Source organism: Eublepharis macularius, chromosome 1 (assembly GCF_028583425.1).
Source record: "Eublepharis macularius isolate TG4126 chromosome 1, MPM_Emac_v1.0, whole genome shotgun sequence".
Classification (NCBI taxonomy): Eukaryota; Metazoa; Chordata; class Lepidosauria; order Squamata; family Eublepharidae; genus Eublepharis; species Eublepharis macularius.
Genome location: NC_072790.1, coordinates 156,045,567 through 156,071,147, shown reverse-complemented (window position 1 = coordinate 156,071,147; position 25,581 = coordinate 156,045,567). Strand labels below are relative to the sequence as shown.

At 39.1% G+C, this 25,581-nt stretch overlaps 1 protein-coding gene across 1 annotated transcript in view; it reads right to left on the bottom strand.

Annotated features, from left to right (window-relative positions):
• SDCCAG8 (SHH signaling and ciliogenesis regulator SDCCAG8) overlaps positions 1–25,581 on the bottom strand; it is a 166,113-nt gene that overhangs the window by 77,489 nt on the left and 63,043 nt on the right. Inside the window, exons 12-13 of the mRNA XM_054972158.1 lie at positions 20,672–20,788; positions 10,942–11,084 (exon numbers count right to left, since the gene is read on the bottom strand). Of these exons, the coding sequence (XP_054828133.1) occupies positions 10,942–11,084; positions 20,672–20,788 (260 nt within the window). The remainder of the gene's footprint in view (positions 1–10,941; positions 11,085–20,671; positions 20,789–25,581) is intronic.

Here is a 25,581-nt window from a genome sequence, read left to right as displayed (position 1 = left end):
CCAAAATATTAGGCAATAATAAGCCAATGCAGTTTATGAAGTATATTGCTGTAACCATTTCTAAGACATTGCCAGAAAAATGAGAGCCAATTTATTCTAAATCATTCTATATTCTACAAATCATCATAAAGCAGCGTATGGTCTAAATGATAGCAGGTAAAAATATTTCATTTTCCATATTAATGCAGAGCAGCTCATCTATAATTAAATGAACATTTCAGCTACCTTAGGAAGATCCTGTGGCCAACAAAAGAGGTTAATTTTCCCAACTAGACAAACACTATGATAACAATAAAGGATTATTAATTGTTTCACCCCCCCCTCTCCTTTAATTACCTTAAGGGAAGACCTTCTTTTCAGTTGTGAAAATATTTGTGGTTTGTAAAGCTCTAGGACAAAGAATCAAGATATTTTCACAGAATAGCTCATGGTAGGGAAAAATGCTTTCAAGATTCTGTTACAAATAAGGAAAACAAATGGCAACTTTCAAATCTATTACAATCATTTACTAATATGCTGCTATATCAAACAAGTCTATTTTTTTCAACAGCCCCAAATTAGATATATTGCAGAAACTGATGCATAAATAGCATATGGCTCTGTTATACTACCTATTTCAAATCCCCATAATGTTTCTTCCCCTCCCTGCTCAAAATGAATAATTGAGCCAAGCCATAAACCTTCTGCAAAGAAAAATATATATACAAATTTAAAAACAGACGTAGAAGCTGCAATTTTCTTTGTTCAGTAAAGCAATGCATCAGCACATTCACTTGTTTATTTTCTAAGTATTTTTATCATTCACACTGGTCTTTTAACTATATTGACTATTGTAATCATTATATGTAATGTAAGTTTTCAGAGCCATTTAAAATTATTTTTCTTATAACATGCTATTTTCTTTTCAGCCTCCCTGTCCCTATATTTCAATCAGACAATAAAGTTTTTTACCTACATGCCCATAAACTTACTACCAGTCATTATGCTTGTGCAATTTATAACTGAATCATGTACAAAGCTACAGAACTGAGGTGCAATGGTTATGATGTGCAGAAAGGAACAAGTGGATCTCCTTATCAAAAGGCACAAGAAACAATTTTATAGACCGCATTTGTTCTAGTATAGGTCCCATGCCTGACAAGCACTGAATATTCAGGTAAGAATAATCTGCTTAACAGATGGACACAGTTTACTCACATTTTCTTTGAAACTAATAAATATTCTTTAATTAAAAGGTAAAATATACCGAACATGGGTGGTAAGTGTTACAGTATGAATCTAACTTTAGAAGAAAGACATAATATACATTTTCTTTTGTCAGTACAGATGCTAAATGTATGTATTTCTTGTATTATACAGTTATAGATATACTGAGAAATTAAGAAAAGTTTCTGTATGCTTTCCATAGTAAAAAGACATTACAAGGTCTTGTATCAGACCAATGGCCACACCACTGTAAACATCATGGAACTCTGCAGCTATCCTGCAGTTTCCCTCTCTGTGGTCAGTCTTCCCAGCTGCCCTATCTGTTACTGTCTGATTAGTTCTGCTAAGGAGCCCCTCCCCTGCCAGCTTTCCATGCCATCTGTTCTACACAAGATGGCTGCTGCCCAGCAACCTAACACTGCCCTCCTACCTGGCACCCGGCTACCATCCTTACCCCAAAGTGCTAACACAGGTTCTCACTGCTGGCAGAGTCAGGATTTCATTACTACTACTTTGACAAGTGCAGGGTTGTTTGTAATTTCTCTTTTATCCTGATTTTGATTGTACAACCACCTCCCACTGATTCAGTTTGCTTCAGTTTTGTTGCTCACAGATTTTACTCTCCACATTAATCTCCCTCTGGCATGTTACTGCATCTGTTCCCTTTTTTATTATTAATTTTCAAATTCCCACCATTTTTGACAAAAAGGAGGTAATCTACACTCTGCTTCTGCCCATTTCATTTTCTTTAATTTGGAAGATAAGTATGAAAGCATGCCAAAGAAGTTAATTCTCCGTTAACAGTTTATTTTCTGGCATCATGATGCCTTTGTATATGAAAAACAGATAGGAATAAATGTTGACTAAACCACAAGCATTCCTAAATTTAATGAAAAATAAACATGAAAGAGAAAATTAAAAGTTTATTAAGCATAGACTAGAAACTTATTTCAGGTTTTACCCTACTTGTCAATTATAAATTACCAGGTAATGTTTTTGAAGCCAGTTATAAAAAAAAACATTTTAATTATTCTTTCCTTGGCTCAAATACATTTTTCTATGGATCTGCACTTACTAATTAGTGTATTTTACATAACCTTAAAACTTGCACTATTATTTGTCCTGATAAATCAATCTAGTTTTTTGGAAGTTTGCAAATCATTCACATCATGAAATATGTATGTTCTTGGAAAGCTATATTTTAAAAGAACCCCGTAATATATTTTCCTCTGGAAAAGATATTGCTGATGAAGCAATACAGCTACTGTAGTTATTTATCTATATTTTGAATGAGAACAGAAGCCTTGTATTAACAGAAAATAACTTCTTTTTAAATTAATAGTGCATATGTATCCCCCCCCCCGCTCTTTCTTTCTCTCTTACACACACACCCTGTAGCAGAAATACTGCCGATATTCTAAATTGCAAATTCAAACCTTAAGCAGCTTAATCAAGCCATAAGAACTTGGAAGATAGAATGATACAATTAAATTATGTACCTTATTTATTATACATGGGTTTCAATTAATGCCGCTAAAGCTATTGAAAATGTGCTAGAGGCTACTAGAAACACTGATAAAAAGTAGTGGAAGCAGCACTGTTAACTGCTGTTGTCTGTCCTTCAAAACTATTGCCCCAAATATATGATTTCAAAAGAATTGTCTGCATATCAACATCAAATACTCTTATGATATATTACCACCTGTTATTACTACCAAAAACAATAATTTACACCAAGTACATTATCTACTTTGGCATTAAAAATTAGCATTGGAGTCTTGTAGGCATGGATCCTGTTCAAGCTAAGCACAATCCACTAGGAGCTTCTTATGTGCAAGCTCTGCAGAAATAAACTGGTATTGCACAATAAAGGTAAAGGTAGTCCCCATGCAAGCACCGAGTCATTACTGACCCATGGGGGAACGTTGCATCACGAAGAGCGGCAACATTTTACTAGGATGGCAAATCATCCACTATTTCAATCCCTGGCAAAATTTTGTAAAATGGGTTAAATGCCAGTAATAGGATAGTAGTACTCTGCAATTATTGTAGGTACCACACTACATTTATTGTATGTATTTACTGCATTCTCTTCACCTTATAATTCTATTTCCTTGATTTTTATAGCAAAGGTCCCCAATTTGATGTCCATGGGTACCATAGCACCCATTGACAGCTCCCTTGGTACCTGCCAAGTGTTTTTTTGAAAGCAGATAGGGCCAGGTGGGGCTTCTGACCTTCAGGGATTCTGATAGGCCATTTGAAATCTCCTTGGCTGAGTAGATTTTAAAAAAATCTTTAGCTGCAACTGCCATTACGGTACAAGGATCTTCACTGTGGGATTGAAGGTAAGCTGTGTGTATGCAAGAAAATATTTTAAACAATACGTTCATTTTAAAAGGCATCCTGTTAAGCAGAGGTTGTACCTCAAATGTTACTATGAGAGTTATGCACAATATCACTTTCTGACATTTTATGTTCGGCTCCACCTCATTTTGTGGTTGCACCCACCATCTTGTGTCAGAATTCCAAAGGTTCGAAAAGGTTGGGTACCCCTGTATATAACTTGCCTTACACAGCCTGCTGTTTGTGCTGTTATCCAATTCTGTAATCCTAATCCTACTGCATTGTTCACTGGATGTCATGCTGTCTGATTACCCTGTAATTTGTCTTGATCCTCGATGACAAGGGTATACTCAACCTGCATTGAAGAAAGACTCTGTACTTAGCTGAGCATAGCAATAGTATCTAACCCCAAGATTAAAAGAATAGAATTGAATTCCTGATCTGAGGTCTCATCCTAAACAAACAAATGAAAAACCTCTAGAATAACAACAAAGTCAGTTTAAATAATGTTAAAAAAATTTATTATGAAAATAAAAGGCTTCGTATATGCTTGGAATTTGTAGGGTGTGAGGGCCTGAATAGAGGCTCAGCCCTGGTGGTGGCAAGATAGGATGGGAAAATGAGCAGGACGGTGACCCCCTTGGCGCATCCCCATTGGTGGGGAATTGGGGTCTGTCAGGAGCAGCTAGTAGGCTTTATAGCAGCCAGTTGGGAGGTCAGACTGGCAGGTGGTCCCCCTGGACAAGCTCGCCCTCCCCCAAGCTCCATGGCAGTGGGGGGTTGGAGCTTTAAAGGGAACCATTTTCCTGGCCACTGGCTACCAGCCATCCTTTGGAGGGCTCACCCCAGGGCAGTGGTGGCTCACCTAGGCAGGTCAACATGGAGGTCTGGTGTGACCCCAGGGCTTGATCTGTATCTGTAGTTAGATCCCTTGCTGTCTTCCCAGTTTATGTTGAAATTAATAATGTGGCCCAAATTTTATACCCAAGCACTGTGTCTGCCTTTTATTTCGACTAGGGAGGGGCAAAGTCAGTTTAAATAATGTTAAAAATGTTTCATTATGAAAATAAAAGACTTCATATATGTTTGGAATAATCCAGCTAAATGAAAATATTACTACTTCAGTTGTTGGAGTCTCATCTCATACTTAGAACAGGAGACATTCTTGGAAGATGAACCTACAATTTAACATGGATTTATTATTATCGAACATTAATCTTCCTTTTGGGGTGGATCTCCCTGATGACAGTAATTGTGGCATTGGCACCAAGATGGTCCTACCCTGAGTACTATAATATTTCCCTTGTAAAACAAGAACAGAACCTCCAAAATCTCAGGAGTTTGGAAGTTGTATGTGGGGAAAAAATGCTCCAACAGATATCCTAGGTCCCTTTCCACTTAGCGTTGTAAGGGTAAAACTAGTAACTTGAACCAGGCAAGTGTAGTTAAGCAAGGACTGATCTGGGATCACATCAGATCAACTGCTGCTTAACTACATTGTAATTTAAGATACTAATTCCATCTTGCCTCTATTAAAAGATAAAATGTGGACTAGTTGAATGTTTTGAATCGTCTTCAAGGGCAGCTGTAATACCTCATCGATGACAGTGGGAAGTACTGCAGCATCAACTAGGGATTCTGTGAGTTTACACTCCTAATCTGAGTATCTAAGAGCAAATATTAATTCAATTAATTTGTGAAACAGTGACAAAATTTACTTTCATTTAGCATGAAGAAATTATTCACTAACACTGGGTGGTTTCAAACTGGCATCAGATTAACCAATCATTCTTCTTCCTCTCCAAATTCATTGTAACAGTTGGATATGACATTGGTGGAATACTTTCAACCAGTTATATTTAAAAATATTAAAATAATAGAAATATTAACTGGATTCAGATATATAAGATGCAGAATTTTTTTAAGATACACACCTAACGAATACACACTTCCCAGTCCAAATGAAGGCGCTGATTATGACAAATAAAGATCGAAATGGCTTTCTTGGTCAAGCATGATCTATACCCACCTCCCTCTATAGGTTGCCTTGAACAAGATTAATTAACAGCACCTTTTTGATGCAGTGATGTGTTTCAATAGAACTGCTGCAAGTTGATGGGCATTCGTTGCTCCCATTACATTCAATGGTCCTCCCAGTCTCTCCGATAGTTTCCACTGGGCAGTCTCATTAGAGATTATGGAACCCACCCCCTGCTCACCTCTGTGGCCTTGGGGAGCTGCTCCTAAGTGTTAGTCTGTCGTTAGTCTCTCCTGCCACATTTCTGGTCCCGCTCTTCAAGGAGGGGGAGCATGTTTCTTGGAACAGCAGCCTCAGCTGGGGGGGATTTGCAAGTGAGCGGCACTTCAGCTGCTAACCTGGCCCTTGTCAGAAATGGGGACTGGGTGAGTGAGAGGGCATGTGCCCTGTCTGCACCTTCAGTGTTACCCCTTCATGAGGCAGGGCTCCTCTCAGGTCAGGTGCCTCTGTCAGGATGCTGCAAGACCAATCATGGGGGTTCTTCTGCTCTGTCCACCTGCCCTCTGCAGGGCAGGGGGGTACCATTGGCGGCTGGCGAGGGGAGATACAGCTCGGCCCATGAACTGGCTATGCCTTCCCCTGCCACTCACAGCGCTGTCACCCACTGCTATGTTCCAATTTGCAGATTGTGCTGGCATGGCCGGGGCAATGGGGGGAGCACCACTGCTATTCTGACACTAGGTGCAGGCAGAGGGCCAGCCCTTTGAAAGGGAATTATTTTGTTTTCCTGTGTCAACCTTTTTTGTGTGTCATGGGGCTCAGTGATAGTGAGGACTCCTCAAGAGGAGAAGAGCAACATTTAGCCAGCCCTGACTCAGCAAAAGCTGGTGATCAGGAGGAACAGCTGCTGGTGGATCAGAGTCCACAGCCAGCAGCTGAGCCAAAAGCACCGACACCCTCCAGCTCCAACATCACCGGTGAAGCTCAGCCACCAGTTGACCATAGCCAAGGACATCCAAACCTCCAGCCTCGCCTAGAGAGGGCTGCAGCCAAAAGCAACGTGTGGAGCTGCAGGAGAGGCGGCAGAGTGCACACCTCCTGGCCAGATGCCAGCTGCTTGTTGAGAGCGATGAAGAGTGACCACAGGATAGCTCCCAAGCAGCTGGCTGCAAGTCCAGCCACAGAAAACACAGCCACAGAAGATCAGGAGGTGTGGAAGCATCACGTCGGAATCCCGTTCCTGCTGCGACCACTCTGCTGAACCTTGCCTTGCCCTTGCCTTGCTCTGTGATCTCCAGACTGCATCTCGACTCTGTTTCTGTGTAGCCCTCGAACTGACCTTGAATCGACCTATAGAACTCCTGACTTGGCTTTTGGACTTTGGACTCACCCCTGGCTTTGGACTCATGCTCAGACTTTGGACCAGACTTGGACTACTCTGCTTGGACTACTACCCACAACATTATGGCTAGGGACCTTAAAATCTGAAAGTGGCCTGAACCTCTGAGGCAGCCTCCATTCAGAAGCAGTAACTGGCATACTTTATTGCATGTTTTCATATATGTGCATTCCAAGTACAGGTTCTTACCCTTCATGGTCACCTCCCTCTGCACAAGCCTGCTCAACAGCTTCATTAAAATGAGCTATTTCTTTTGCCTCCACTTCAGTTGGCAACTTAGTCACCAATCTATTTAACAGCCTTCTCCATTGCTCCTCCCACCTTATGTAATGAGCTTCCTGAAAGATCAAGGAAGGTTATGTATTATTGATCTTTAGAAAGGACTTTTCTGTTTTAATAAAGCATTTGGCTGATCCTGGTTTTTAGTGATTGCTGTAATTTTATGTCTCAGACTTTTTCTGAGGTGTTGCTCCTCGTTTGAGGAATTGGGTTTTTAATTGCTAATTGAATATGCATACACTTCAGCTTTTTTTAATAAGCTGCCTTTAGCCACTGGAAGGGCAGGATAGAAATTCTTAATGACATGAGTAGTATAGTGGAGAGATTGTAAACATTTGCTGGGGTTTTATTTGTATAGTAATGTAACCCATTCACACTTCTAGGATGGGACAAATAATAAATTCGTGGATGAATAAGCGATATGAAATTTTTAAAAATTCATTTATTTTGTTGGCTATAGCTAACACAAATAAAGAATCTGAAAATCTAATAAAATATATATTTACCACCACTGACACCTTAAACCTGGCAATCAAAACTAGTTCGAATACAAGAGAAATGTGGGCATACATGCATTCTTGCAGTTCAGAGCAAAGCAGTTCAGAGGATGAAGTGTATTAAATTATTTCTAATTTATGGATAATTAAGCTGTTCCATACTCAACTAGCGTTTTAGTGCACTATTTCTGAGAAAATCAGTTCCTTGAGGATAAAAGACATTGGATGGATGAGTCTTATACTTCAAGGTTATGGATATGTCATACAGAAGATCTACATATATACTTGATCATAGCCATGCACAGTATTTATTAAGGCAGAAAAATTGAGCTGTTTCAAAATGCTAAGGGAGCTCTGTTTTGTTTTTAAAAGCAAGATGTTACTCCTCATGTTTATAGAAGAAATCATAAGAGTCCTTAATCTTAAACTTAATGAGAAAGAGAGGATTATATGGGGTTTATACCATACCATTGTGCTGCAACTGACTTTATATGACATGCTCCTGTACAGTGTCAGACCAGTATCTGGGAGAAACGGTTGAAACCCCTACTTTGCTGTGGAAGCTCTTTGGATGACCTTGGGCCAATCATTGTTTCACAGCCTAACATAATTCATAGGGTAGTTGTTGCAAGGATAAAACAGGCAGAGAGAACAATATTGTAAGCTACTGAGGAAAAAAATGAGGTATAAATATATTAAATAAAATCACTAACAGTTCTCTGTTTCTATAATAAGAATAAGACATAGAAATCAAAGCAACAGAACTTAAGATGCACTGATTAAATCTAGACCAAATATATTTTAAGTTGCTAACTGCAATAAAGACCAAGTGTATTTTAACAAACTGCTAATTGCAATAAATTACTGTCATTTACAGACAGATGTGAGGCACCAGGATTAAAAATGAACGAATTAAAAATGAATTATCACTCTTCAGTTTCTCTAAAGCAGCCATTGACTTGTCTGTCTGAGAGAGCAGTAACTTCATCTCACTTAATGCTCTAATAATACAACCTTTGTAAAAATTTCAGATCTGCTATACAAAGGCCAAATCTGGATCAAATAACTAAACTTGCAATCTGAATTTGAATTTCAAGTTCAGTGTTTTATAACATGCACTGGAACTAGCTTTCCTAATATTTAAATTACTGAGTATCACTATTCCAACTTAATAATTTGGTACAATCACCATGAAATAAAACCCTCTTTTGGGACTGCAGTCTGTCATTGGAAAAACAAAAGGAAACTGTACTTGTTATTATGACTACATAAACCCCGCCATTTAGAATTATAAGACAGAAATGAGCTTCTAAACTGCATTAATTTGATGGCGTTTGAGCCAATGATGCCCTTCCACTAAGTGAGGAATCTGGCTCAAAAGATCCAATCCATTCGTTGCCTTAATACATCTTGAAAAACAAGAACTTTAAGTGATTTGTGGTTCTATGTGTCGCCAATCTAAAAGGCACAACAATCTGGTCCCTTAACAAGAAGCTGGCATAGATTAGCTGCCAGATAAAGTATACGAGGATAGCTCATCATAAGTACATACAATTCAGTCAATTTTTAGGAAGGAATAACAAGAGGGGAAAAAATAAGGTGACCAAGTATAAGGAGCATGGAGAAAGAGAGAAAGAGAAAGAGGTGGAAAGAAGTTACAAGAGAAGAACAGCAACTCAAACAGGTGCCAGATCACACTGAAGACACAAGAGGTTTTATCAGGGATAAAACCCTGATAAACCCTAACTCTTCCTTTCTACTTTGCCATAAAAGGACAAATCAGCAAGTCTAATTCTTTGACCAACATGTCTATCATTGTAAGTGCTAATGAGGAAAATATCCATACTTCATATAAAAAAATTAAAGAAACATTGTTATGACAGATAATGCTATGAGAAGCTGAAGCTTTAAGATTGCAAAGATGAGACCAGTTAAGACATAGTGGAACAAAAATGGAGATTTCTGTTAAACCCATTCCATCTCCTGTAATGCACCCCAGGCAAAGTTCAGCAGAACGAAAAGTATTTCTGTATTCTCATGCTTATACAAATTGCAGAAATCTTGTTTAATTTTGGCACAGATGAACTACATATTATTGAGATGTGGAACAATTAGTATACCTTATTAAGAGTGGAAATTTTTTAGAAAATCCATCTACAGTTTGGATTTTTTCCAAGACACCACACAGCTTCATAACTTGTATGATTAGCTTTAGGAAGGAAATTGGTAAACCATTTGGTAAACTATCACAACAAATCATTATAAAAGAAGTCCTGCAAAATCCAAACTTTTGCTATCTTAATAACTTACCCAAAACTTTTGTCAAGTTCAATAACCTCTAGCATATTTGTTCTCTAAATACAGGCTGTGAGAAGGGTGTTTTTCTCCCCATCTGCTACTAGCCCATGATCTATATTTACACCTTTTTTTAAAGGAAGATGATGAAGTGATCATTTAAGAGGCAAACTAATCTCCCAAATGAACCACTTACATTAACATTCTTGGTGCATGAGTATATGTAGTTAGCCACACCTAAATGCTTTCTGGGACACTGAATATTCTCCTGGGAATGTTCAGTGTCCCAGAATATTCTGGGAAAATCTGAATATTCTCCTGTTTTGATGTCCCTGAAAATGCCTAAAACAACAGTTTGTGATATATTTTGAACTCATTCCTATTAAAAATATGTGATAATTATGTTCTGGGAGAGGAGATTTATATAACATAAAGGAAGCAACTGTCAACACAAATTTGATCAAACTTCAGAGTTTTGATTATATATAATCAGGATACGTATATGGCACAGATAATATTGTCACTTACATTATCATCCATTTTCATTGAGTTAATGTATCATTGTAATGAGTAACTGGGGAAATTGTGGTTACTTTCAGCTTTTATATACTTGGAATAGGAGAATAATGTGCTATTTAATCTCAACAGCTCCCTAAAGCAACTACAGAAAAGGTTTTTAAAAAAACTTTTTGATGTATACTGAACTTTTACTAAGTACAATTGTTCTACAATATTTAGCAGCTTGCTTGTTTGAAAGAGTGCTGTGGAAAAACTGGATGAACAGATTTATATTTATCATTACTAAATCCCTGCCGTGCCTCATCTTCATTTCTCATATGCCTGAAGTGGCACAGTCAATCCAAAACAACTAGGATTCACTACTGGCAAAACTTAGCAGTAAAAATGTAAAATTGGTGATGTCTGAAAAAGGTAATGGTTACCTGGTAATGTGAAGCTGGTGCTCAGCTTTACCCAGCAGTTCTGTTAGTTTCAGACATTCATCCTTTGCTCTTGCTGCATCCTGCTGTGCTAGTTCTAAACGCTGTTTATTTTCATCGAATTCCACTTTTGCTCTCTCTATTTCCTTAAAAATACATAAAAAGCACAATACATTCAGGAATAATGGTATGCCTAGCTACATTTCATAATAGAGAAAATTAGAATATCAGAAAAATAGAATGTTTCCATTTTAGATTTTCATATTCTACCAGTAACAAGTAATAAAATAGAATTGTGACACATAAATTTAGATGAGGGATGAGTCCAGCAAAAGGTAGCATTTGTTACTAACTTAACCCTTTTCTTTTGACTCAATGCTACCACCTTTAGTTCACTATGAATTTCCCAAAACTTGCACAACTACTGTGAAAAAATGCAGTAATCTCAACAATTTTACTTAGAAAACAAACCTGTTTTTTTAATATTTTCTAATTTTGCAATATCATTCACAATATGCAATAAACATACTTATATTTTTTATATTTGCAGATGAAATTAATGGGTTCATCAAGAATTCTATCCATTTTATAGTTTGTTGTTACAGTCATTCAATAAGACAGCTATAGTTTACCTTTTCTACACTTTCCCCCTTCCGATTCTGAAATTAATTCTTTAAAAATCAAATCTACAGGCATTTGTTTGAAATGAAAAACAAACATAATTTGACAACTATCAATTAATACCAAGGCATTCTCATAATTTCATACTATAGGCATAAATATAAGCTGCCATAATTTTCTCCGGAGAAATGTCTACAGTGAACAGATGGGCTTTATACCATACCCTCAAGATAAATCAGCTCAGGTTCTGTCAGACCGTCCAAATAACTAAATAAATAAATAAAAAGGAGGGAGAATTCTAACATGAAAAAGGACTTTTGCTTAAAATTGCCAGAAGTCTTAGCCTATTGATTTAAGACAACACCATATCTGCTGACTCTCACTGTATGCAAAGTTTGGATCCAAGCATCCCAAGCTACAGCTTGACCTTTACCCAGAAATAAATCTGTTACATTTAAAATACTGGTTTATTATTTCCACAGCCTAATTCAACGCTAGTATTTAAAAAACTGTATTCCAGGTTGTTATTTAAAAAGTAGTAATTCTCTATGCAACTCACAAGGATATGGATAACTATGGTAAATTTAACAGGAAAATAATCACTCAGGGAACTAGTAGTGCTAAAGCAGCACAAAATTCTGAACTCAAAGGTATCTTCCAGCAACTGACAACTGCATGTACTTGTCTATATGATCAAGTTGATACTTTATCTTCTGGAGGCCCACTATAACAAAGTCTGAGGACTCCTATATTATGGAAAGTGAGAATTAGTGCATTATCATTCTTGTATTCAGAGTGGAATATGTCATTCAGTTCAAAACCCAATCGTTTAAAATAGAATCCTGACAAATCCAGGTTTAAAATAAAAGCTTGGGAATGTGTAAGATGTCACAAGGGGTGGGGGGTGATCCATAAAATATTTCTATCAAAAGCTCAGAAACCAAAATATTTGTCAGTCATTGCTCAGAACAGTTGTACAGTTTCTTTCTGTCATACACAATGTTCCAGCTTTGTCTTGTGCATGTAATCTTTTCTTTCCTTCCATTTCCTTACTCTCTGAAAAGAAATTTGAAATTCTGACAAATAGTTTGACATAATGCAGATGCACTGTTATATTTTATGCAGATAATCATAATTCCTTCAGATATTGAGTTACAAGCAGTGATGATAAAACCTAGTGAAGGCCTAACAGTCCCAAGTCAGTTGACTGCGGGTTTGATGCCAACAGAGTGATACAGAAACCCATATAGAGACTAATAGATAAAGTACTGATGAGAGTAAGATTAATTGAGCAAAATTACTTTAAAATGAATGAAGTGGGGGACACTTTCGTCTACATTATTCTAAAAATAGACAAAAGTTTTAGCAATAGATATAAAGAAGAAAAGGCAACTGGGGAAAGGGGAAGAACAGGAAGGGTGAATGATGGGAATATAAATTTGTAAGCATATAATACTGGAGGAACCGTATCTCTGACATATATGAGGGAATTTTAATGCATAGAGAATTGGTCTGCATATCCCAATGTGGCCATACCATCAGCCACTCATCACATTGTTGGGAACTCATTTCCCAAGTGTGCAGGGTCCCAATTCAGATCAGAACCACAGTATAAGGAAGCAGGGCTTCAGCCTCCCCCCACACCATGTGGCCGATCTGAAGTGACCCCCAGGGTGCTATTAGCCCCACTGGAGAGCAGCACATAAACAATCTGAATCAGGGCCCAGCAACATGACGTGTGGCTGATGGTATGAAAGTAGAGATAGGCACGAAACAGGGGGAAAAGAACCCTGAGTTTCGTGGTTCATCGCATTCCATGAAACACGAAACAAGAACTTTCATGAAATTGTCCTGTTTTGCAAAATGATTTGTTAAGGTTCATGATTCATCAGATCCTGGGGCCCTATAATGGCCATACCCAGAGATGCCAAACTCGCAGGGAGACTTGAGCAGGCTCTCCTCCAGCCACCCTCCAAGTAGCTCTCTTCAGGCTCTCTTTGGCCCTTTTCGCACTTACGGTTTAAACCGCCATTTATGAGCATTCGCCCCGATCGCAGTGGCTTCGGCATTGCACCTGTTTATTTCACACTGTCCACTGCAATTTCGATTTGGTGTCTGTGCTTCATTTCAAAACCTCGGTGCAATTTTGGGCTTTTGGGGCCTTGCAATTCACGTCACATTTTAAAAAAAGTTGAGCATGCGTAGTAACGTTGCAATGTTGGAACCCTTCCCCCCTTTTTGCTGATTGGGCTGTCCCCTGCCCACCGGAGAGGCAATTGGTGGCAGAGTTCTGGGGGAAAACATATACCACTCTCATTTTTTTAAATCAAGCCAGGAAAGGGTTAAAATGCTGCCGATTAATCTCCTCCCAGGAAGCAGAGGCTTGTTTCCAAAGGGCTGTGCAAAATGCTTGGGTTTTTTCCCCCTCTTTGGCAAAGTCTGAAACATGCCTGGGAGGGAGGGAAAAGCAGCCGTTTAATCCTTTCCTGGGTTTTAAAGCCAGGAAGAAAGTGCAGGAACATTACAACCGTTGCAACCCATTCTTGTCTTAAAAAAAAAAAAAGAATGTGTGTGCATACCCTAAGGGAGGAAGGAGAAAGCAGCTATTTAACACTTTCCTTGATTTTAAAGCTAGCAGGGAATTAGCAGCAAGCTTAGGAATCATTCCTGGCTTTTGAAAAAAAATAAAACAGCATGCATACCGGGAGGAAGGAAACCAAGGAAGAAGCAGCCTTATGACCCTCAGCTTGCTTTACTAAAAAAAATGGTGGACAAGGAGTTCAGAGAGCTGAGGAGGGTGGGAGTGGTTAATTCTGCACAAACCAATCAGCTCCCAGGGAAAAGGAGAGGGGGGAGAAGAGAAGCAAAAAGGAGGCAAAAGTGTTCACATTAGCAAAATGCGGGCCAGCTGCCAGTCGGCAGCGAACTTAAAAAAACATCGGGGTATGTCCGCAGGGGGAAAAATCGGGGATACAGCGGACAAAAAGCGAGACTGCATCCCATGACTGCTTTTAAGTGTGAAAACCTTGCAAACATGGGATGTGGAACAGGTACAAGCGCGCTCTAAAAAACGAGTGCGAAATGTACCTCCGCTGACTTTTCCCTCCTGTCCTCCCGCTTTCTGCCACTACTGGAAGAAAAGTCAAGTAGAGTGGATATGCTTGGATTTCCCTCTCTTCAGGTTCTTTTTATTGACTTTTCCTTCCCGTCCTCCTGCTGCTCTGACATGCCCTCTCCCCCGCCTCCAAGTTCTCAAAGGAAAAGCCGAGCAGAGCAGATCTGCTCAGGATCCGCTCTGGGGAGCTTGGGGGTGGGTGGAAAGGTATGTCAAATCAGCAGGAGGACAGGAGGTAGAAAGTCAAGGACAGGTTCCTGAAGCTGGCAAGCAGCAAGCAGCACCAGAAGGAGCTGCCACCACTGCTACTACACTATCCCATTCTTAAAAACCGAGAAGGGAAACAGAGAGGGGAAGGAGTCTCTGTCTACAGATCCCAGGTAAACTTGCACCTTAATTGCTCAGCTCTCAGGTTGGCAGGGAGAGCTGCCTATCAAGGTTATGTGGGCTAAGATTGGGGTTTCCACAGAAACAAAAGGTCTGCAGACATTCCAGGCCTATGTTGCCTAGGGAATCAATGGATCAGCGCCAGCCTGTCTGGCATCATGAAGCATTTAGTTTAATTTAGTTTTAGTTTATTTGATGTTTAACCCGCCCTCCCTGCAAGTGGGCTCAGGGTGGGGTACAACAATCATAAAATACAACAATCATAAAATACATCATGAATCAAATACATCATGAATCGAATCATAAAATACATGCATGAACCGAACGAATCAGCCCAAAAAGTCGTGGATTTCATGAAAAACACGGCCCCACAAAATGTGTTTTTGCAATACGCAAATCAGCCTGATTTGTCATGAAATTTGATTCATATTTTGATTCGTGCCCATGTCTATATGAAAGTCCTACAGGGGGAACCCAGACACAGCTCTTAAAATACCATCTAGTCTAGTATCACCATTATATTATTAATGTCCATTATGTTGGAGATAGTTATCACTTCATTCTCTCTCATGGCAGACCATTTTACTTAGCACACAGGGCCTGTTCTCTGGCCAAGTGACAGAGGTGTACACTTGAGGAAGTGATAGCATCAGTGGGACTAAGGTTGTTTCAAGAATATTTGGCAACTACAACCCTCTCTCCTCCCACCCTCCCTGCTTTGTGTGCAACATCTAGCTTACTCTAGCTGAATCTTGCTGGTCTTCTTGCTGTTCTATATCAGCTCCTTGCAACTCAATTCAAATCCCTGTTACACTCAATACATTCTTTCTCAGATAATATTCTCAACTCTATTACTGTTTCCTGCAGTAAAATGAAGCCCTTGAGGCAGATCCTTCACTATTCTTTCCTTCCTCTTTGATTAAAGCTGGTAAGATTGAACTCTTAATTAAAAGGCTGTGTAAAAAGATACGTTTTGGCCTGGCACCTAGAAGAAAGTAAAGTAGGTGCAAGGCAAACCTCAACGGGAGGGGGTGTTCTAAAGGCAAGGAGTCACCACAGAAAATGCCTTCTCTAGATGCCACCTGCCTTACTTCTGAAGGTAGGGCACACAGAGCGGGGATTGAAGGGAAGATCTTCTGGCAGGCTCGATAAGTATGGGAGGAGACAGTCCTTAAGGTGTAAGCAACCTCACCAGAGAACACTTTAAATTGGCTCACAAAGTAAAAATACATACTCCATAAAACCATAAAATTATCAGTACTAAAAGAAGCTATTAAAACTGGCAACAAAAACAGCATTAAACAGCCTAAAATTAGATCTGTAAAACAGCAAACAAGACTTCAGAAAAATAGTGGTACACAATATCTGGCAGTTATAGATTGGCATTTATATCCACCACAGTAGTAGTTGAGCAAAGAGAGTTCATTCACAATGCTGGGATAGCTTTAGGTCACAACTTTATTAAATAAACAACATCTACCCCCTCCTTATGAGAGCTGCCCACCACTGTTCTTAAATTGCTGCTATGTTCAACTGTACTGTTGTACTATTTGTTATTGCCTCCATCAAGAAAAAGAGTGTTATTTTTATATTTTGTATGATGCTTTTAAATGTTTTATATGGAATGTTTTAAATGTTCATAATGCTGTTATCCGCCCTGAGCCTGCTTGCGGGGAGGGCGGAATACAAATACGATAAAATAAAATAAATAAATATCCAAAGTTTGGCAACTAAGAGCCAAAACACACGTTAAGAAATACCTAGGTTCAGCACGTGTTCTCTTACCTCAAGGTTTGCCGGGATCTGTAGGCATTCTGGAAGCTTAAAGTTTAGCATTTACAGAGCAGCAGAAAGGGGAAGGGAAATACAGGCGCCTGTATTTCCCTCCCTGCTGCTCTGTAAATGCTAAACTTGTTCTCTTACCTCAAAGTTTGCTTGGATCTGTAGGCATCCTGGAAGCTTAAAGTTTAGCATTTACAGAGCAGCAGGAAGGGGAAGGGAAATACAGGCGCCTGTATTTCCCTCCCTGCTGCTCTGTAAATGCTAAACTTTAAGCTTCCAGGACGCCTACAGATCCCAGCAAACCTTGAGGTAAGAGAACACGTGCTGAACCTAGGTATTTCTTAACGTGTGTTTTGGCTCTAAAAGACAAGATCCCCTTTCCCAGTGCAATAGTAGTGCCCAGCCAGTCTGTTCAGCAGTTAAAGGAAGACTGGCATGAAGTAGAAATAAACTCAAGTTTATTGGAAAACGGAACAAAAGAAAAAAATAGATATGGGGAATAGTAGTTAATTTGAAACCTGAAATTTATTTTTTAAATTGTGTCAGTATCATAACAACTGATTACAGAGAGATACTGCTGTCTGCTCTGACCTATGTAAGATGGTATTTGCATACTACTGGAAACAACTGGTGCTGTTTAGCAAATTAGAATGTTTCTTAAAGATACGGTAATTGTTATCAATATTCAAGCTAACAGCAATACAAAATTTGTAAAAAAATTTTTTGTGTTATGTGCCATCAAGTCACCTCTGACCAATGCTGACCCTATGAATGAAAGACCTCCAAAAGTCCTGTCATTAATAGACTTGTTCAGATCTTGCAAACTGGAGGTTATGGCTTCTTTTATTGAGTCAAACCATCTCATTTGCAGTGTTCCTTTTTTCTCACTACCTTTCATTTTTCCTAGCATTATTGACTTTTCCAGAGAATCTTGTCTTCTCATGGTGTGACAAAGGTGCAATAGCCTCAATTTTGTCATTTTAGCTTCCAGGGAGAATTCAGGCTTGATTTGATCTAGAACCCACTTATTTGTTGCCCGTGGTACCTGCAAAATCCTCCTCCAGCACATTTCAAATGGATCAGTTTTCTTCCTGTCTGCTTCCACATAAAAAAAATGGATTATAAAAATTGGCAACAATTGGTTGCATTAAAAATTCTTAAGGTGTTAGAAACGAATAGATAAAACAAGTAACTATAACTGTACACTCTCTTTACTTGTTTTTTATTTGTGGACCTGACATACTGTTTGCTTTGAATACTGGTTCTGATTATGTATTGTTGCATCCTAATAATTTAAAAAATAAATCTCCATTAAATTTCTGCCACCCTTGGCCAGCTAAGCTGAGAACTTTAATTTACAGCTTCTTCTGTGGCAAGTGGATTTTCCAAGTGATACAGGCATTAAGATCCTCTTCTTTTAGGTTTGGATAACAGATTATAGGAATGCAATTCTCATTCAACTCCTATTCTTCTTTATATTGCTTGTGGCAAATGCTACAGAATCCTTTCTGCATAGGCTTGGGATAGAATCTAAGAATGAGATATCCAGGCATGTTTAAGAGCGGGCCATCTCCCCATAACCATCTATAATTTTAAAAAAATTATATTTTGCTAAGGAAGAAGCACAGAGAATTCGTTACTCAAAGGATCATGTCATGGCTGAGAACTCAAAGAACAAACTCTCTCTTTACCTTTTAATTTCTACAATTCTTTTAGACCAAGTCTTGTCTTTGGAAGAGAAGGTTATTGCTGCTGCTGCTATGAGTGTTTTCCATCTGCATTTAGCTAAAGTTATTCTTTCTAAACTCAGCCAACTTGGTCATGCTGATTCATGCATCTTCCAGGCTGGATTACTACAACAGAATCTATGTAAGGCTACTCAATGAAAACTCAGAATCCTGAATGAGTAAAAATGCTATGGTTTACATGGTTGAAGTTGAGCATTACAGGAATACTAAACTGATTTTTTAAAATAGCTTCACCACAGTTTGGCTTCTGGGCTCAGTTCAAGGTATTGCTTCATACCATATGCATGCTCTGGGGCATAAGGACTACCTCCCCCTGTACGAACCCATTGATCTTCATCACAAGTCTATTTTAACAGGACCTTCCATTCATCAGATACAGGCCTCCTCAGCAAGGTCCCATGCCTTCTCTGAGAAGGTTCTAAAGTTTATAGAATTGATTGCCAGAGGAAGTCCAGAGGACATCCTTGATGAGTTTCTGCAGAACATTACTTTCTACAGCTTTTCAGATTACAATATTTTATATTATATTGATAATATCGATGTACTTTTATTTTGGTTTTTTGACTTGTATGCCATTCCAGATGCAGGATAAGGTGTAACAGAAATTTGAAATGAATATAATCATTTAAGAAGTTAAGCTAAATGAAAGCTCAAGAGGAAGGCATATACTCCTAAATACAACCACATGGAATTCCTTATATTACTTTTTTGATATCCTTGACTGTGAGCACAGTCAATATGCAGAAAAGGCATAGTGCCTGCATGCAAGGCTTAATAAAACCATTTCATTTACCACTTATTTAGACATACATATAAGCACACAAACATGACATTAGGGGGAAAGGAGTTTTGTATATGCCCCTGTATCCCTCATGCTTTGTTTTTCCCACAAAAAGGGAGGGCCGGGATGCAATAGCTTTGCATAAGCTTCTCAGTGTTACCTGCTTATGAATGTGGCAGTGGAGGGGAATTCTCTGCACATGGATGCTGTGCCTGTGATGTGAGTGGATTGTGCCTGATATCGTTACTATTACCACCACTTGCTTATATTATTATGCTACAGGTACAAGTTACCACTATTCTGCTATTCATTCAAGCTAATCAGCCATTCAAAATGCTCTTAGCCAATGCCTTAATATATTATTATGCTTTGCACCACATTATCCTTCTAGCTATAATCCCTTACACAAGAGATACATTTTTGCAAAACAGTCTAAGATTTAGATTGTGAAAAATAGTAAATGCATCTGTATTAGTATTTGATAAAAGACAGGAGGACAGAAACGTACCTTTGGATCACAGCTCATTTTCACAAACTCTACAAAAGATTTTAAGCTGTACCTTTTTGTGTTAAAAGATAGTATTTTAACGACCAATGACCAGAAACTAAGTAGTTTTAATTTATAACACTACATGTTCCAGAATCACTTTAAATATATTGTTTAATGTGTAACTCTACAAGGACGTAAGTGAGAATTTAAACTGGTAGGAATGTATACTGTAAACAAGGGATTTTATATAATTCAATGTAAACGTATCGAGCTGAACTGGTGGTTTATCTCAATATCAAATGTCGATTAATAAGGAATATATATATAGAGAGAGAGGGGGGGGAGAAATTCCCAGGTTTGTATGACTTAAATGACTAAGTTTTTCAATTAGTAATATTAAAACAACAACTTGTTTTCGCATTTTAATGTAATGTTACTAATAAAAATGAGATTTGAGAAAAATAAAGAAATAATATGCACTTTTAAAAATGTATCATCATCAGAGTTGGGTAGTATTTACTGCATGTTTTAATCTTTGAGATAGACCAAACAAATTCATATAGATATCACACACACAGCATATATGTCATGATGTGTGCCTATGAACAGCATGCAAGAAGGTCATGTAACATATTAGTTACCTATTTATGCATCTTTTTAGGTTTGAAAACAACTTGCTGAAAAAAATACTTAAAAATTAATGCTAACAACTGATTTCTTGCCATTTAGAACCTATGACAATGGCAACTTGTAGATGACTGAGCCACTTAAATTTCTAAAAACAGGTTGATCATCGTGGTCTGTCTTACCTGATCTTTAATTTCGAGCTCCCTTATAGTTTTCATTCTATACTCTCTGTGCTCCTTTTCTGCCTCATCCTTCTTCATTTTGGTCTTATTCAATTGATAACGTATTTCCCCACACACCTGTTAGAAGGAATACAACAGTAAATAGCTTCAAGACTCTACAGAGTATATTTACAATGAGAGGTTTTGATGCCCTCTAGTGGCTTCCTTTATATATATAAAACCTGCTAAACAATTTTAGGGCACTGCTGAATTATCACGCTAACAGTTTTGAGGGCTAAAGTTACACTTAGAATAGGGGTGCTCAGCCCTCATCAAACCCCATAATCATGACTGTTTGCTCTTTGTTACTCTTTTTTCCTCAATCACTCCCAAGTGATTCCAACCAATCAGAAATTAGATTGTAGATGTGATAACATGACTACCACACAGCCAATCCAGTTAGCTACATAATGGTGACTAAGCAAATGAAGCTTTCTTTCTCATGTTCTTTCCATGTTCTTCCAAGCCTGTTCTGGAAAAATGGCAAAGGGGGCAGAGGTTGAGGGTATCTTCTTAATCACTGTTTTTACGACCAAAGTCACAAATAGCAAGCCATCGCCTACTAAAAGGGAAACCTAGAGTTTACTGTCAGACTTACAACATGATTTTACTACACCCACCGAAAATTTAGCCACACACAGTTACTTGTTTATCTTCATCTCTTAATAGCCAAGAAGATTTCACTTCAAGAAAAATAAAATCCAGCTTAAAACAGAGGAAGAATAAGTTTAGCTCTCTAATCTAAAAATTCTGGACACTCCAAAAGAATATGATCTATAGAATCAATTCATTCAGTACCCCATCCATAGTCTGTTAGAGTATGCCATAAAACAAAGCCTTCCCAACAACAAAGACGATGGTAAGGCATTCAAATGCAGAAGCATAAATGCCCTTCTATACTTTGGAAGAGTTAACTCAAACAAATAATTTGGCATTTTTATTGGAGAAGGGATATCAACAGATAGAGTATACTCTGAGAGCTTTAACCAACATACTATTATCCCTCAAAAGTCTTTTGATTAACTTACTCAATTCACTACTACTCATAGTTTCTCTCATATCATGGGTAATGTCCAAACATGAGAATTTGAATTCCAAATATTTATCCCAAATGCTCATATGATGATCCAGCATAACTAATAGAAGACCTAGTTCTAAGTTTGATTTCAAAATTCTAATTTTTAAGTTAAATGCTCTGCAGCAAGCCTCTGCTAAGTTGAAGGTGTCAAAAAATGTTCATACTCCCACTTCTCACTGATGTTGGCTGAGCCCTAAAAATTTCCAATTATTATATACAAAGGTTTCTCCTCCCTGCCTTAAACACCATGAGAGATGGGAATTATAGTCCTTGTTCAATTCTATTTACTTCAAGATGTTCAACTAAAAATAAAATTCTTTATTTACCAGTATTTAAACAAAAAAAATGTATTATACTCTGTAAGAGGACTGCTAGTGTTTATACATTTTTAATAATAAATAATTTGTTACTCTTTTCTTGCAAGAGACCCAGACATTTTCTTGCCAAATGGCAGAACTACTTTGAGGGGATACCCAGCCCCCATTGAAATTTCAAATGTGTTGCTGTGTTTTTCCTCAAGAGAGTATTAGCATTTCTAAGGTGATTAATATGTAGAAAATTGCCTATGACAGCAGTGGTAAGGAATGATCCAATCACTCAGATACGCATATACAACTTTGAATGCAAGGAGGACACTTTTAAAACTGCTTTGCTGGAAATGCTTAAAGCCTCAAGTAAGAAAGCACTCTTCTTGCCCTATAAAAAGTGATATACTCTTCTCCTCGGAACTTAGCAATATTTCCTAATCATAAGATACATGAACCAATTTTTTTTTTTTTTTAGGAAACAGCTACTCACAGCAAGAATATCCCTGGGAGTGTGCAGTTTGGTTTGGAATTAGGATTAAAATACCAATTTTTGACTGATTAAGTAAAATCCAGGTATTCCAAATAAAAAATCAGGTATCCTAATTTTTTACCAAATTTTCAGAAAAAAATCAGTAAAATTCGGCCATTGTTTCTATAAGAAAATAACTCTGGGAGCTATCCGATGGGCTAGAGGGGTCATTTTCCGAGGAAATTTTACCAAAATTGGTGAGAGCCTATGCCTGACTATTCTCAAAAGACCTCCCAAGTTTCAGGAAGATTCAATCCTGGGGGCCAATATTATGGGTTCCCAAATATGAGTCCCATCAATTATCAATTATTCCCTATGGGGGGAAATATCTGGGGACTATCCGGGGGCTGGGGTGGCCTTTTTCATGCAAACTCCACCAATTTTTCAGGGGACCTATTCTCGACTGTCCTCTAAAGACCTCCCAAGTTTCAGGAAGATTGGACCATGGGGACCAATTCTATGAGCCTCTGGATTCGGTTTCGTTTTCGCGGCCATGTCGGACGCTCTTCTTGGCAGGTCCAGGAAGAAGCGGCCGAGCCGCCTGGCCGGGCGGCTGATCTGCAAAGGTTAGCCCCCAGACTCTCAGGCAGGGAGTCTGAGTCCGGGGCGCGGCGGGAAGAGCCCTCTGACAGATCGAGGCAGGGGGTAAATTGCCCGTTTGTCCCTATGGAGGCCGGCAGACGAGCGCGGCACCCAGTGTGCTGCCGGGCCATGGAAAACGGCAAGGAACAGGATTAGGCGAAAGCCTGCAAGTAAGCGAATCCCTTCTGTTACTACAAGCGTATGTGAGGAGTGGTGGGGTCTGAAGGTCAGAAGACTCGGATTTCCCCCCCCCTCGTAGAGTCTCGGAAGACTGGCGGTTTCCCCCCCCCTAAAATGGCAGCGAAAAAGCAGAGTCCTGCTCTTGGCAAGTCAGTTACGGCGGCCTTGCAGAGGGGCGAGACGCTTGAGGAACTGGTTAAAAGAGCGGTTATGGAAGCCATAAAACCCTTTGTTGACAAGCTGAATGAAACAGATCAAAGGGTGGGCTTAATTGAAAGCGATGTGAAAGCCATTAAAGAAGCAGCGGGGGGGGCAGAGAAGTCTGCCCGGGAAAGTGCGTCACTTATGAGAGCAACGAACAGGGAGCTGAAGCTGGTGGAAAACCAGCTGATCGGACTGCAAGTGGAGCGAACACAGACCATTTTGCGTCTCCAGAACGTTAAAGAGGAGGAAAACGAGGATTTGTGGGATCTTGCCTCGGAACTCTTAGCGACACCCGCGAGGGCAACTAAAGAAGAAGTGAAAAGCGCCATTTTGGGAGTCCGTCGGGCATCTTCAAAATATGCAATGAAGCGGCAGCTGCCTCGTGAGATTGTTATTGAGTTTTCATCTAGGAGGGTCCGGGACAGTATCCTATATAACTCTTACAATGTGGAGTTGGACTTTCTGGGAAATAAAGTCAAGATATTGAAGGACGTTCCATTTTTAGTTCGGAAGAGAAGATTTAAGTACAAGAAGTTGGCAGCTCTTTTGAGGGAATGTAACATAAAGTACAAATGGCTACTCCCGGAAGGAATCGGGTTTACTTATAAAGATCAAGCTTACAAGATTAATTCGGAAGATCAGCTAAGGGATTTTGTGGAAAAAAATCCAGAATTTGGACCAGACACCAAGCAAAAAGAAGAGGATCCGAAGCCTGAAGGGAGGGGGGAGGCAATGAGCGCCGCGGCGGTAGCTGCTCAGAGAGGACTGCGTCCGAGGCCCGGGAGAGGGAAAAAGATTTAACTTGAACTGTAATTTGTAATTTGTATGATCAACCACTCCGTCACTACTTTATTAAGCTATTTTCTTATTATGGTAGTATGAAGGGAAAGCATTGAAGTGTAGCGTTTAGTGTTTGTAGGCTACCTTCCCTTTTTTCCCACCCCCCCTTCCCCTTTTCTTTTTTCTCCCTTCTTTTCCTTCCCTTGTGCTATTGTAGTCTTTTGTAGTTACTGTTATTGTAGTTTTGTATGTAAAAAATAAATAAATAAATAAAAAAAAATTCTATGAGCCTCTGAAGAAGCCCCCAGCCACTCCATTGTTTCCTATGGGAAAAAAGTCAAAGCTGACTTGGCCCATTGAGGAAACAAACTGGGGCTCCTATCCCAGCCCTCCAGATAGCTCCCAGATATTTCCCCCATACAGAATAATGGAAAGTGAGTGGGGGCACCTTCTTTGGCGGGGGGCATAAAAGTGCCCACCAGGGTCCAATCTTTATGAAACCAGGGGGATTTTTAGAGGACAGTCAGGAGTAGATTCCCACCAAATTTGGTGATGTTTGGTTGAAAAATTACCCCTCCAGCCCACCAGATATTTCCCAGAGAGACTTTCCCATAGAAAACAATGACCAAATTTTTCAGAAACACCTGAACCAAATTAGAGAATCAATTCAGAATTCAGGGAATTCCAATTTTTTTCTCAGATTTGGTGTAGTGGTTAAGAGCTGCAGGACTCTAATCTGGACAACGGGGTTTGATTCCTCACTCCTCCACTTGAAGCCAGCTGGGTGACCTTGGGTCAGTCACAGATCTCCCAGCGGTCCCACCCACCTCATAGAGTGATTGATGTGAGGATAATAATAACACACTTTGTAAACCACTCTGAGTAGGCATTAAGTTGTCCTGAAGGATGGTACATAAATTAAATGTTATTATTACTATTATTTAAAAAATTCAGATTTACCGAATTTTGGGGGGTTCACATCCATAACTTCCCCCTTCCTCCATGACAGATGAAATGGGTAACTGCCTAGTACTGGATCAGGGTCTGAAGGCTTATCCCGCAAAGGTAAAAATAGATTTGAGCACACTTCGGCTGATTGTCTGGACAAGCCCTCAAAAGCCACAGAACCAGACATGTGTTTAGAAAAGGAACGAAACATTGGAAAGACCTGAAGATTTCTTCTCTTTAGTGGGGCGAAGGCATCCAAACT